Consider the following 12,967-nt stretch of genomic DNA (forward strand, 5'->3'; position numbering starts at 1 on the left):
AAAAAAAAAAAAAAAAAACAGAGAAAAGAAAGAAAGAAATTCCATGAGACACATCTTATTAATTTGCATTCTTGACCAAAATGCATTACCTGAATCTAATCATGGCAAAACTTCAGATAAACCTAAATGAGGGAGATTTAACTGAATAACTGGCCTATATACTTCAAAAATGTCAGTTGTGGAAGACAGAGAGAAGGCTGAAGAGCTGTTCAGATTAAAGGGAAGCAAGGAGACAGGATTGTTAAATTGATATATAATCTTTGATTGGATCCTGGACCAGAAAGAAAACATTGCTATGAAGTTTTATAGAACAGTTGATGAAATTTGAATAAAGTCTATGGATTAGATTATAATTTCTAAATCTGGTTTTGATAATTGTCCTGTGGTTATGTGAGAAAACGTATTTGTCTTTGAGAGATACACCCGGAAGGGTCCAGGATCACAGTCTCCAGCTTACTCTTGAATGCTCCAGAAAGAAAACAATGTGTCTGTGAATATAATATTGCACATATTCCCATATATGTGTGTACACACACACCTAAGTAATGAAAAAGCAAATACGGCAAAATGTTTCTTGGTAAATCTAGGGGGAGGGTGTATAAGGGTGTGCTGTTTGCTGTTTCTGCATCTTCGATGCATATTTAAAATTATTTCAGGCTAGGCGCCTGTGGCTCAGCGGCTAGGGCACCAGCCACATACACCTAGGGTGGAATCCAGCCTGGGCCCGCCAAACAATAATGACCGCTACAACCCCACCCCCCCACAAAAAAATAGCCGGGCGTTGTGGCGGGCGCCTGTGACCCCAGCTACTTGGGAGGCTGAGGCAGGAGACTCGCTTGAGCCCAGGAGTTGGACATTGCTGTGAGCTGTGATGGCACAGCACTCTACCCAGGGGGACAGCTTGAGGCTCTGTCTCAAAAAACAAAACAAAAAAAACTATTTCAAAAGAAAAAGTAAAATATAAATAAGCTGAAGCTAAGAAATGACTAAAGCCAAGGAAGAAGAAACTGCATTTAGACTCAGCGCCGTGCCATCTGAGCAGCCTTCTTGTTTCCTCAACATGCCCTCTTGTGGTCAGCCTGGGAAGGCCAACTTGATAGTAACAGGCTGCTTCGGCCTTCAGAAGTGGGGACACGTCCGAGCGCACGTCTGCACAGGGGGAAATGAGAAAAAAAGCAACGGATCCAGGACAGTGCTGCGGCCAGTGTCAAGGGACGGGGCATGAGCTCCAGTGGCATCGACCTGCCTGCCGTAACCTACGTGTCTCATGCAGTTAGGGTGCGGGCTGGGAAGCACTGCGGCCGGGGGAAAAGACTGATCCAGCGCGGAGTGCTGCCTTCTGGGGAAAAGGTGAACTCGGCTCTCCAGAAAGGAAACAGTGCTCACTGTCGGCTAGAAGAGAGAGAGCGCTGTTTCCCTGGTGTTCTTTGAATCCGCCCTGGCAGGCTTTGACCTCCAGATGTGCCCACTCAGCAGTTTCGCAGATCTGCAAATCCCAGGGGCAGAATTAGGTTGAGGTGAATGAGGCAGGGTCAAGTGCAAGAGTGGGGTTGAACGTGTCTTTATTAAAGATTTTAATACTTTGTTCATCATGGATTTTTCTACATTAATTTTGGTTTTTCAAAATATTGCGTTAAAATATTATTTATCTTGATTATTGATTTGTTTTGTAAATTTCAAAATTTTTTGCCTGAGGCCAGAGTCTCATTCACCTCTCCTCAGTTCTGCCTTGCAGAAGCTAATTTATTAATTGCAATACCACCATCTCAGAGTTTGCAGTTGGTCAGATGATGTCTGGAGTTAAATGGCCCCTTTTGTACATACCTCATTTCATCACACTTTGCTTTATTGCTCCGAGGCAAAGAGAATCAATCCCAGGAATCCAATGCTTGCTTTTGATGTTACTTTGATGTTACTGCTCATAGCTGGAGCCTAAATTATTTGTCTCCAAGTCTCAGTTTCCTCATCTGCAAAATGGGGATAGAAAGTTTCTTTCAATTCATTCTGAAAACAGTATCATCCCAAATGAATGTCCTTAAGGGCCAGGCACTGTGCTGAGTTTGCTTTTTCATTATAAACTCTCTAAATGTCCACAGCCTTACCATGTAAGAAATATTATTATCACCATTTTAAAGGTGAAGAGAAGGGCACAGAGAAGTTTACTTATTTGTCCAAGGTTGAACAGCCAGTAAGTGAAAGTGTATATGCTTTAACCTCCACATCAACATTCTCAACATCGAGTGATCCCCACACCACTGGGGACAGTAGAGCTGAGCCACATTAAAGGCTGCCATAACATTGTTCTTGATTGAAACTACCTCAAGGTCTGCAGGAAGGGACATTCCTTTGAAGACCCTCGGGAGAGATTAGAAAAACTAATCTAGTGGGAGGCATGTGCTGAAAACAGAGTTTGCTGTGGTCAGGAATTTTCCTGTGAGAGACCTGAGTAGTGGTAAGTTAAGGTAAGGTTATTGTGGTGCTAAATTAAAGATTATGTCTGTCCTTTACAGATGAATACTTTGTTCTTTAAAGCAAAAAGAGATAAATAAGGCTCATGACTTTCCCATAACTTTATTGTATTGTAAATTTAAGATTATGTGTGTACATGCAGAATGCTTTATTGTTAGGGTATATAAGCTAGTAAGAAATAAACTAGGTTGCTGCATGCCAGAGAGAGCTACAGCCACCTCCTCTTCCAAGACATTCTGACTGCTAGTTTACCTCTGCAACTTCGCCTGATCACATCATGCAACAGGACAGTTGGTAACATCTAGAGACATTTGGGTTGTCAGATCAGGAGGGTACTACTGGCATCTAGAGGCCAGAGACACTGCTAACTGCTCTATAAAGCACAGGAAAATCCCCTGCAGTAAAAGAACTATCTGGCCCCGGAACATCATACTGCTAAAGCTGAGAAGCCGGTTTTATGCTCACTCCTGCATATACTTCCAACACCAGTTTTCAAGATGCATCTGGAAATAAGGATAAATATGATCACCAATTTTTGGAGATTTATAATCCACATTAGCATATTAAATGTTCTGAAAAGTCCTGTAATTTTAATAGCTGCTTTCCTGCATTGAAACAGGATGTCCCAAACTTATCCACGTAGCCCTTTTCTTCATAAAATTCCTTCAACTATCTTGAGGCAACATCTACCTTGGGAACATACCTCATTCCATCACACTTTGCTTTATTGCTCTTTACTGACAAACTGCTCTTTATTTGCTCTTGTTCGGGGCTAATGCAACTGGTGACTGTAATTTGCATATTTTACAAATTGAAAGTTTATAGAAACCCTGCATTAAGCAAGTCTATTAGAGTCATTTTCCCAGTGGAATGTGCTCACTTTGTGTCACTGTGTCACATTTTGGTGATTCTTGCAATATTTTAAACTTTTTCATTATTATTATAATACCTGTTAAGGAGATCTGTGGTCAGTTATCTTTGATATTAGTATTGTAATTTTTTTTTTTTTTGTGGTGCCATGAACTTAGCACTTAGTTCTCCGTGAAAGGCAGATGTTGTGGTGGTGGTTGTTATTATCTTTTGTCCTATGGCCAAGTGTTCCCTTTGGTTCCCCAGTGAAGCTGAGTTTCCCTGGCTAAGTACCCACACTGTGGTCAAAAACTTGGCAATCGAAGCAACAATAAAGATAAGTAAATAGGGCTCGGCGCCTGTGGCTTAAGCGGCTAAGGCGCCAGCCACATACACCTAAGGTGGCGGGTTCGAATCCCTAGCCTGGGCCCGCCAAACAACAATGATGGCTGCAACCAAAAAAAAAAAAATGGCCAGGCGTTGTGGTGGGTGCCTGTAGTCCCAGCTACTTGGGAGGCTGAGGCAGGAGACTCGCTTGAGCCCAGGAATTGGAGGTTGCTGTGAGCTGTGATGCCATGGCACTCTACCCAGGGGGATAGCTTGAGGCTCCGTCTCAAAAAAAAAAAAAAAAAAAAGATAAGTAAACAGAACCTGATCAAACTAAAAAGCTTCTGCACAGCTAAGGACACAAAAAATATACAACCTTCAGAATGGGAGAAAATATTCTTATGTTACAAATCTGATAAAGGGCTAATAACCAGAATCTATAGAGAACTCAAACCAATCAACAAGAAAAGAGCAAACGAGACCATTTATTATTGGATAAGAGACGTGAATAGAACTTTCTCTCAAGAAGACAGACGAATGGCCAACAAACACATAAAAAAAGGCTCATCATCCCTAATCATCAAAGAACTGCAAATCAAACCCACCTTGAGATATTACCTAACCCCAGTGAAAATAGCTCACATCACAAGGTCCTGAAGCTGCAGATGCTGGTGTGGGTGTGGAGAGAAGGGAACCCTTAGATGCTGTGATGGGATTGCAAACGAATACAGCCTTTTGGGAAAGATGTATGGTGAACTAAAGAACTAAACGTAGACCTTCCATTCGATTCCACAATCCCATTACTAGGTATCTATCCGGAAGAAAAAAAATATTTTACCATAAGAACATCTGCACTAAAATAGTTATTGCAGCTCAATTCAACTTGTAATTGTCAAGATGTGGAAATAACCCAAGTGCTCAGCAACTCACAAATGAATTAATAAACTGTGGTATATGTATACCATGGAATACTACTCCGCCATAAAGAAAGATGGAGACTTTGCATCTTTTAATATTTACCTGGATGGATTTGGAGAACATCCTCCTAAGTAGAGTATCACAATAATGGAAAAGTAAGTATCCAATGTACTCAGAACTAATATGATATTAGTAGATGAATAACTACATGCCCACATGACAGAAAAATATAATTAAGTTCAAGAAGGGGAGGCTGGGGGAGAAGAAAGGGGAGAGGGGAGTTTGGTAAGCTCTCATAATGTAGGGGTACATGGCACATTTCCTGGGTGAAGGGCTCAACTGCAACTTGGACTCTATCTAGCAAATAATGTAACCTAATTGTATGTACCCTTATATTAATCTGAAAATTAAAAAAACCCAACAAGGCCTAGAGCCAGCCAGAGCATCCTATCATGCAATCAGCAATGATTTATAGAGCACCTGCTATATGCCAGTCCTGTCCCAGGCATCACAGACAGTCGTAGGTGCCCCTGCCCTTTTAGACCTGCCTAGTGGGAAGACAGACACCAGACAAGGAAACATACAAGCTCATAAATAATACTCCTTTAGGGTACATGCCATGAAGCAAAATACCTGGGTGCCATGAGAATGAGAGAAGACAAGAGGGAAGACTCTGATGGGCAGAGGGGACTGGGAAGGCTTCTTTGAGGGAGTGACATTTAAACACAGACATGGTCCAGGAGTGGTGGCCCATACCTATAATCCCAGGACTTTGGGAGCCTGAGGCAGGAGGATCACTTGAGCCTAGGAGTTTGAGGTTGCAGTCAGCTATGATGACACCACTCCACTTTAACCTGGGCAATAGAGTAAGACCTTGTCTCAGCAAAAAAAAAGCTGAAATCTAGAGGTGGAAGGAAGGTGGTGGAGGGAACAGCAGTGCAAAGGCCCTGTGGTCAGAAGTGAGAGTCTGGCAGTATGAGGGGAGGCCACTGGGGGAGGAAGAAGGGAGCAGAGTGTTATGACCTGGAAAATGTAGGTATGTAGAGGACACATTAAGGAGTTTTGTCTTCTTTAAGGATTTTGATCAGAGCAGTGACACACCCAGACCTGCCCTTCAGAAAGTAACATTCTTGTGATCCATGCTTAGATAGCCCTGTGTGTAAGATGCTATGTGAGATTGAAACCCAGAGCCTGTTTTATCAGGTGGAAACTATCACACAAAGGTGAGGTTTGTTGTAATTATGCAACTTTAAATGATGCACCTTCTTTGCCTCAAACCCAAGCTGATTGTGAAATGTGATGATGGAGCATTTTGCATGTCACAAGATTATTTCTAGGGCTCATTCATTATTAGACAAAGAACCACATCAGTCACGGGAAACACCTGTTTGGCTCACGCGGCCCATCCCCTGACAGTAGCAGGGACTTTCCTGCAGGCTGCTTGTTTCTTCTTGCTGCTTTTGGGTGACTCAGCCTGTGACACTTCTGCGTCTCCTGGTATCTCCGTCTTGCCTTTCTCAAATTCCAAAGTAGCCTTTGTCCCAATGTATCAACTGCTACTGACTCCTGTCCCATCAGGGCCCATGCTGGGTGGCTGTTTGGGGACCATGTGTCTGAACTCCTGATCCTTGTTTCTCCCTCATTCATATGACATGCATGGGACTCTTTGGCAGGGACTGATTGGCCAGGCAAGAGCTTGAGCCCTTGAGGGGATCTGATTGTCCCTGTAAATCAGGGAGAGTATTGCCCTGGTGGATGTTGCTCAAGAGAGTCAAAGGAATTATACAAAGGAAAAGGCTCTGTGGACAATAAGTTTGGGACACTCTGTTTCAATGCAGGTAAATTGCAGGACTTTTCAGAACGTTTACTATGCTAACATGCTCGAAGGCTGGTGTGGGAAGTACATACAGCAGGAAATGTCACCCTAAGGAAGGAAACCTCGGAGTAGTGTCTGCTTTTCCTTCTAGGCTCCAAGCTTCTGGCAGGAATGGCCTCAAAATTCCCAATTCCCAGCTTAGGAACCAACTGAACAATGAGAGGGAGGGTTTCTGCCATCCTGGGCTCTCTAGTATAGCTTTGTTCACTTAACCCCACCCCGAGTTATCAGTGACTGCTGGGGTGGAAGAAGGTTCCCTTCACCTCCTTGTGCACACACGGAAAACGTTATTTGCATGGGCATTATTTAACCTGCTTAAAAGAATGAAAAGTTTTAGCACTTTTTTCTTTCTCTTTATTACTAAAGAAGTACATATTTGTGTTTTAAAAAAATACTGTATACAAGTATATACAGTAAAAAGTGGAAGTCCTGGCTCGGCACCTGTGGCTCAAGCGGCTAAGGCACCTGCCACATACACCTGAGCTGGCGGGTTTGAATCCAGCCTGGGCCGGCCAAACAACAACGATGGCTGCAACCAAAAAATAGCCGGGTGTTGTGGCGGGTGCCTGTAGTCCCAGCTACTTGGGAAGCAGAGGCAGGAGACTCTCTTGAGCCCAGGGGTTGGAGGTTGCTGTGAGCTGTGATGCCACAGCACTCTACCCAGGGTGACAGCTTGAGGCTCTGTCTCAAAAAAAAAAAAAAAAAGTGGAAGTCCTCCTTTCGTGCCCCTGCTCCTCTGTCCTCCACCCCCTCCACTGCCCCTGCTGTGTTCCTTGTTGAAGTTTTGTTATGCCTGGTTCAGTGGGTGAGAAGGCTGTCTGGAGTCAGGGTGAATCCCAGCTCTGCCACATACTAGCTTTGTATCCTTGGGCACAAGCTCCAGTTTTCTCGTCTCTAAAATGAAGCGATCCTGGTGAGGACTTGGGGAGGGAATGAGCAGCATGAAATATAGAAAGCACTCAACACAGCACCTGCACCTGGGTGGAGTCAGTTATATTTGACTCTTGGGCTTTTCCTTCCAGAATCTTAAGGCAATTTTTAAATGTCTGATTTCATGCAATACATGTGCTAATTACAGAATGGGATTCATCTTTTCAATCTGTTCAGTTGAATTTTTTTTTAAAGTCCTCAAGAGCAGTTTCTATATGTAGAAACCACTATTTGCAGCTTTATTTTTCAAATTAATAGTCAGATTATCAATGTTAAAAATTAAAGAACGTATTAGTTGATTCCATTCTATTACAGGTTAGGTTTTTTTTGTTTTTTTTTTGAGACATAGTCTCAGACTGTGCCCTGGGTAGAGTATCATACCTAGCTCATAGCAACCTCAAACTCTTGGGCTCAAGCAATCCCCTTGCCGTAGCCTCCCAAGTAGCTGGGACTACCGATGCCTGTCATAACACCTGGCTAGTTTTTCCATTTTTAGTAGAGATGAGGTCTTACTTTTGCTCAGGCTGGTCTCAAACTCCTGAGCTTAGGCAATTTACCCACCCTCAGCCTCCCTGAGTGCTAGGATTACAGACATGAGCCACAGCACCCAGCCAGTTAGCTCATTTTTTATGCTAAGAGCTTTTTAGCAGAATTTTTTTTCAGAACTCTGGTATGATTATTACTATCTTAGAAAATGCCACATTTTTACATTTAGATTACCAAAGTTCTTATTCTTTGTGTTATGTCTAGCTAGGATTTTAGATAAAATACAGGTTGCCCGGTGAAATCTGAATTACTCAAATTGACTTATTACTCTGTATTTTTATTTGCTAAATCAGGCAATCCTAAATTCAGTAAACCCAAATAATCACTTTTAAGGAGTTTTGGGCCCATTTACAAACATTTAAACTTTTAAAAATAAATTTAATGTATGCTGTTTAATTTTCTGAACTCATGCAAAAAAAGGCCACCTTTTAAAACCAAGTAACTTTGATTCAAATAAATTAAACTTGCAAAGGTCTTATAAATATTTCAAAACTGTATGCAAACTTAATAAGGTTTCAACTTAAAGTCACAATTCTAAATCAAGCCCCCACCAATTGCCTGTCTTATATTAGAGTTAAAAGATTATCAACTTAAGAGGCCAAAAGTCTCTCATACACATATGTTACAAGTTCATAAAATACCACACATGTATAGATTTGATCTTAAAGCACACATAAAAAAGTGTACCATGACTCTGAGTCTCATAAACACACTTATAAGTAATTCTAAGTCTTTCTCTAATTGGAAGATGCCCATTCACCAAGAAAGACAATTAACTATCCATTAACCAGAGCTGCATTTAACCAGGGATTCAGCCAGGCCTGAGGTCTGAGGTTACAGACAACAGGCAGATTCATCTCATCATGAGTGCAGGAAACCATTATTTCCTTCCATGTACTATTTGGAGTTATCTCTTAGAATTCCTGGCATGCTTGGCCAGGATGCTGACTGGATGGATGTTGGTGACATACGCACTCTTTTCCCTGAGGCTATGACTACAACCCCATTGCTTCTAGAGGGAGTGTTTAGGAGATCACAGTGCTGGCTTCAAGTTATTTTCCTCTCCTACCCTTTGCACAGAACTGCCCTTGCCAAAGTTTGTAAATATATTATAACTTAATTGAATTTTGCATTTCTTTTCCTCTTCAGATCTTTGTTCTTCCTGCCAAAATCTCCAAAAGTCATTTTACTTGGACTGAAATCCTACAATTCTTGCAAGATCTTCCTTTCTAAGTGTCTCACCAACATTAAACTAATATCAGGTTAAATAATGGATCTCTCTAGGGGCTATTTGTTCTTAAAGTCTAGGGACATTTTCCTGACCCATTCTAGCAAATCCCCAATTGCGTTCCCTGGCAACACACTCCAATATTTGGTGTGTTAAATTGTGCAAAGTAAAACTGCCTAAAAAAATTAAGTAATGCAAACTAGACTTGACCTTAATTTATACCCATCAGAGCGGTTAGCATCAGTACCTGGGCGTGTCCAGGAATAGCAGGCCGCCAAATCCCAGTGATTTAGAGAAAATCCAGCAGAATTTCCCATGCCTCGTGCTCCATTGTCCCCCAGCAGAAGGCTCCATCACCCCAGGTGCCCTCTGGGGTGGACCACTTCCGCGTTTGTCAACTGTCAGGAAAAGGTACATGGCATTCAACCGCAGAAGACATGACCAGACGTCAGAGCTGGCTCCCGGTTGGGATATGAGTGACTTTGCGGAGGATGGTGCCTAAATTAGGCGTGCCAATTTCCTTACCAGGGTGAGAAAAACAGGGGCTCCTAAAAGTCTACCCAACATCTTCATTTCCTTGGGGATTAAACCCATGATCTTCAGTTCCTCAGAGAATTGAAAGTAGCAACGAGGAATCCAGTAATTCCTGTTATCTGTAGGCTTTATAAGGCAGTGGTGCCGGCGGAGGTGGCCAGGATCCTGTACTCCAAACACAGCTGTCTTCTCGTGGAGCCCTGAAGCCAGAGCAGTGCCAGGATGGCACAGAAGCTGGCCCCTCTGTTGCTTCTCCTTCTCTCTGTCCAGGGCGCCCTGGCCCTGAGGATCTGCTCCTTCAATGTACGGTCCTTTGGGGAAAGCAAGAAGGAAGACCAGAAGGCCATGGATGTCATTATGAAGGTCAGTAGCATTCTGGACGCCCCTCACAGACTCTCCTCTGTCTTCAGCTTTAAGAGACTCAGGAGGAATTTAACTGAGGTTAGCCCTTAGGTTGAAGGAAGCAGCTGGCTTAGGTCCTCTTAAAAGAGGGTTATGACTGTGCCTCCCTGCAGGATTGTTGGGAGGACTACCTACCTTGATGAATGTAAAGTTCTTAACGTTTACCCTCGACAGATAAGGGTTGACTAGTATGATGATTTTTATTACCATTTATTAAATGCCTGTGTCAGGCACTATAAACAGATGATTTCATTTCATAATCCTAATGAGGAAGGATTATTATTCCCCATGCAGCGATGATATACAAAGAAAGATGAAGTAACACTGAACAGCTGGAGGGTGGGGAGCTGCAAAGCCAGCCCAGCTTGGTCTTTCTTTAAAAAATATTTTTGATAGAGATGAGGTCTCATTTGTAGCCCAAACTGGTCTTAAACTCCTGGCCTCAAGCAACCCTCGCAGCCATATGGTGTGAGTCATAGCACCTTGCCTCAGCCTGATCTTTTTAACCATCAGCGAAGATTATCCCCGCAGCCTCACCCCCTCCCTCCATCCTCATCCTTCCTTTCTCTCTCTCTCTCTCTCCCCCCAGCATCTACTCCTTCCTCCCTCTCTTTCTTTCCTTTCTTCCTCTCTTCCTCTTTCCTACTCCCCCCACAGCCTCCTCTCAACTATCAGGTCTGCTCTTTACCTCCACTTAGGTCATGATTTCTTTGAGTAATATGACCATGCCTGGGGACACTGCTCACTTTCTCTGGAATCAGTCAACTCTCTTTATCCTTCAGGTTATTTTATTTTTGATGCTGGGAAATAAAATCATTCTCAGAACTCTGGAAAGTGAGTCATGAACTTAGTAAACCCCAGAAGCACCTCAGTGTGGTGGGAACTCTGGGAGTTCTGGGTTTGGATCTCACCTGCCAGCCACATGAGTCTTCAACTCCTTAAGCCTCCAGCTCCTTTCTGTACAATGGGGTTACCCCACCTGTAGCACCAGCTGCCTGAGAGAACTCAAGGAGCCTTAGGCACTCCGCAGCGCCTGCAACAAGACAAGTATTCACAAATGAGAGCCGCTGCTGTTATCATTAGGCAAACAGAATTGGAGTGAGGACTGGCAGGCTCTGTTCTTAGACAAGCTTCTCAGATCTGGATGGCCCAGCCCTTTGGACAGTACCCAAGGCCTTCTAAATGTTGTTTAACCAGGACAGCCATGCCAAGCCTGTGGGAACCACGCACGGTGCCTCCAAGGGAAATCCTAATGTGTGTTTCTTCACATGTGGCCCATGGAGCCCAGGTACCTACTGAGTTCCCATCTTTCTCACTGATTCATCCCAGATAATGTCACCAGTCTTAAATGTCCATCTTTTGTTCCTTAGGAATTCCATTGTAGGGAGTGCCTGTACTCAGCATCTCCCCTGAGTTGCCATGCCCTGCCAGGGGTGTCTAAACTTGGTCAAGGCTGCCTTCCCCTGCCAGGGACCCTGAGTAATCCTTCCAACAGGCCATCCCAAAACACTGCAACGGCCACCCAGGAGAGTACTCTCAGTCACCCCAGAATGGCAGGCACTCAGAATAGAGCTAATTTGAGGAAATTTATGTTCTTACTTATTCCTATGACTTAGGTGGCACTGCCCCTACTTAATAACAGAAAACTGAGGCTCAGAGTATAATCATCCAGGTTCCTATAGCTAGTAAGGGGGAAGAGCCAGCATCGAAGTCACCCCTAGCAGCTGAGATGCCTTTTCCCCTCTCCGGCAGCACTGTGCTATTGTTCTGACCTTTACCGGGAGCCTGGAGAGTGAGGGAGCCCTGCCTTTTCCACCCATACTGTAGGCAGGTATCCAGATGCCAACCCCTGCCTAGCTGAGCCTCCTTCTGTCTGGTCTTCAGTTTGTGTCCTTAACAAACAAAGCTTGTTCATCCAACAAATACTCATTGATGGTAGGCCATGTGCCAGACATTCCAAAGCAGTAGAGTAGGCCAGGCCCTTAATATGCAACATCCAAGTTCAGCCTCACAGCCACCCTATTTTGCAGATGAGGCACTTGGAGCGCAGAGAGGTGAAGGGAGTTGCACAAGGTTATGGAGCATGTAAGCGGTAGACGGCTAGAACCCAGGCTCTTAACTCCCATGCTGTGCTGCTCCCTGTTGAGAGGCATGAAATATGGTTTCATGAGCCACCTTCTGCCCCAGTATTTCAAGACCCTTTGAGACCATCCCTTCCCCTCTCCTCAGGCCCACTCCCTGAGATTCCCTCAGTTCTAGCCACACACAGTCACTAAATTCCCCCTCACCTCTCGTGAACAGAGTCAGGAATTTGGCTTTAGTCGGGGAAACCTCTCAGGTCTCAGCTCTGAAAGGGCTTTCTCAGGGCCCTCATCCTTGGAGCCGCCTCTTGAGGCAAGGCAGCCAGGAAATATATTTTTCATGGTGGGAAATATGAGCAAGGAAAACTTGTGTCAAGAATGGCTCTGAAAGTGGAATATTTAATGATGGGGAAAAACTCACAATGTAACGTTAGGCTAAAAAGCCGTGTGATACCAAATCATAAGATACCACAACTGGGTGGTAAATATTGCCACTGTTTGCTGAGCACCTGTTCTGTGCCAGGGACTGGGCTGAGCATTTTATGTCCATAATGTCATTTGATCCCCATGACAACACTATGAGTGGGGTATTGTTATTGTCCCAGTTCTTGGATAAAGAACCTGGGGGTTCAGGAAGCTTAAGTGACTTAATCAAAGTCAAGACACGAACCCAGCCCCTTTGACTCAAAGTCCACACATTGAGCCAATGGCCTGATCATTTTGATGCCAATTTTGTAAATAAGTATGGAAATCAAATGGAAAAATATTTAAGTGTGGGGTTATAGGTTGATAATTTTTTTTTTTTTT

General features: G+C 43.7%; 1 protein-coding gene and 1 long non-coding RNA gene across 2 annotated transcripts in view; one reads left to right on the forward strand and one right to left on the reverse strand.

Moving 5' to 3' along the window:
* Window positions 1–1,840: 1,840 nt before the first annotated feature.
* LOC111723744 lies at window positions 1,841–9,709 on the reverse strand. The gene is made up of 3 exons (XR_002772225.1): window positions 9,669–9,709; window positions 9,391–9,541; window positions 1,841–1,967 (listed from the first exon to the last, which is right to left on the reverse strand). It is a non-coding gene; the product is annotated as an uncharacterized LOC111723744 (long non-coding RNA).
* DNASE1L3 (deoxyribonuclease 1 like 3) overlaps window positions 9,551–12,967 on the forward strand; it is a 23,351-nt gene continuing 19,934 nt past the window's right edge. The window contains exons 1-2 of the mRNA XM_003785544.3: window positions 9,551–9,672; window positions 9,803–10,040. Of these exons, the coding sequence (XP_003785592.1) occupies window positions 9,900–10,040 (141 nt within the window). The 5' untranslated portion in view covers window positions 9,551–9,672; window positions 9,803–9,899. The remainder of the gene's footprint in view (window positions 9,673–9,802; window positions 10,041–12,967) is intronic.

Source organism: Otolemur garnettii, unplaced genomic scaffold (genome assembly GCF_000181295.1).
Source record: "Otolemur garnettii isolate 467f Iridium unplaced genomic scaffold, OtoGar3 scaffold00015, whole genome shotgun sequence".
Lineage (NCBI taxonomy): Eukaryota > Metazoa > Chordata > Mammalia > Primates > Galagidae > Otolemur > Otolemur garnettii.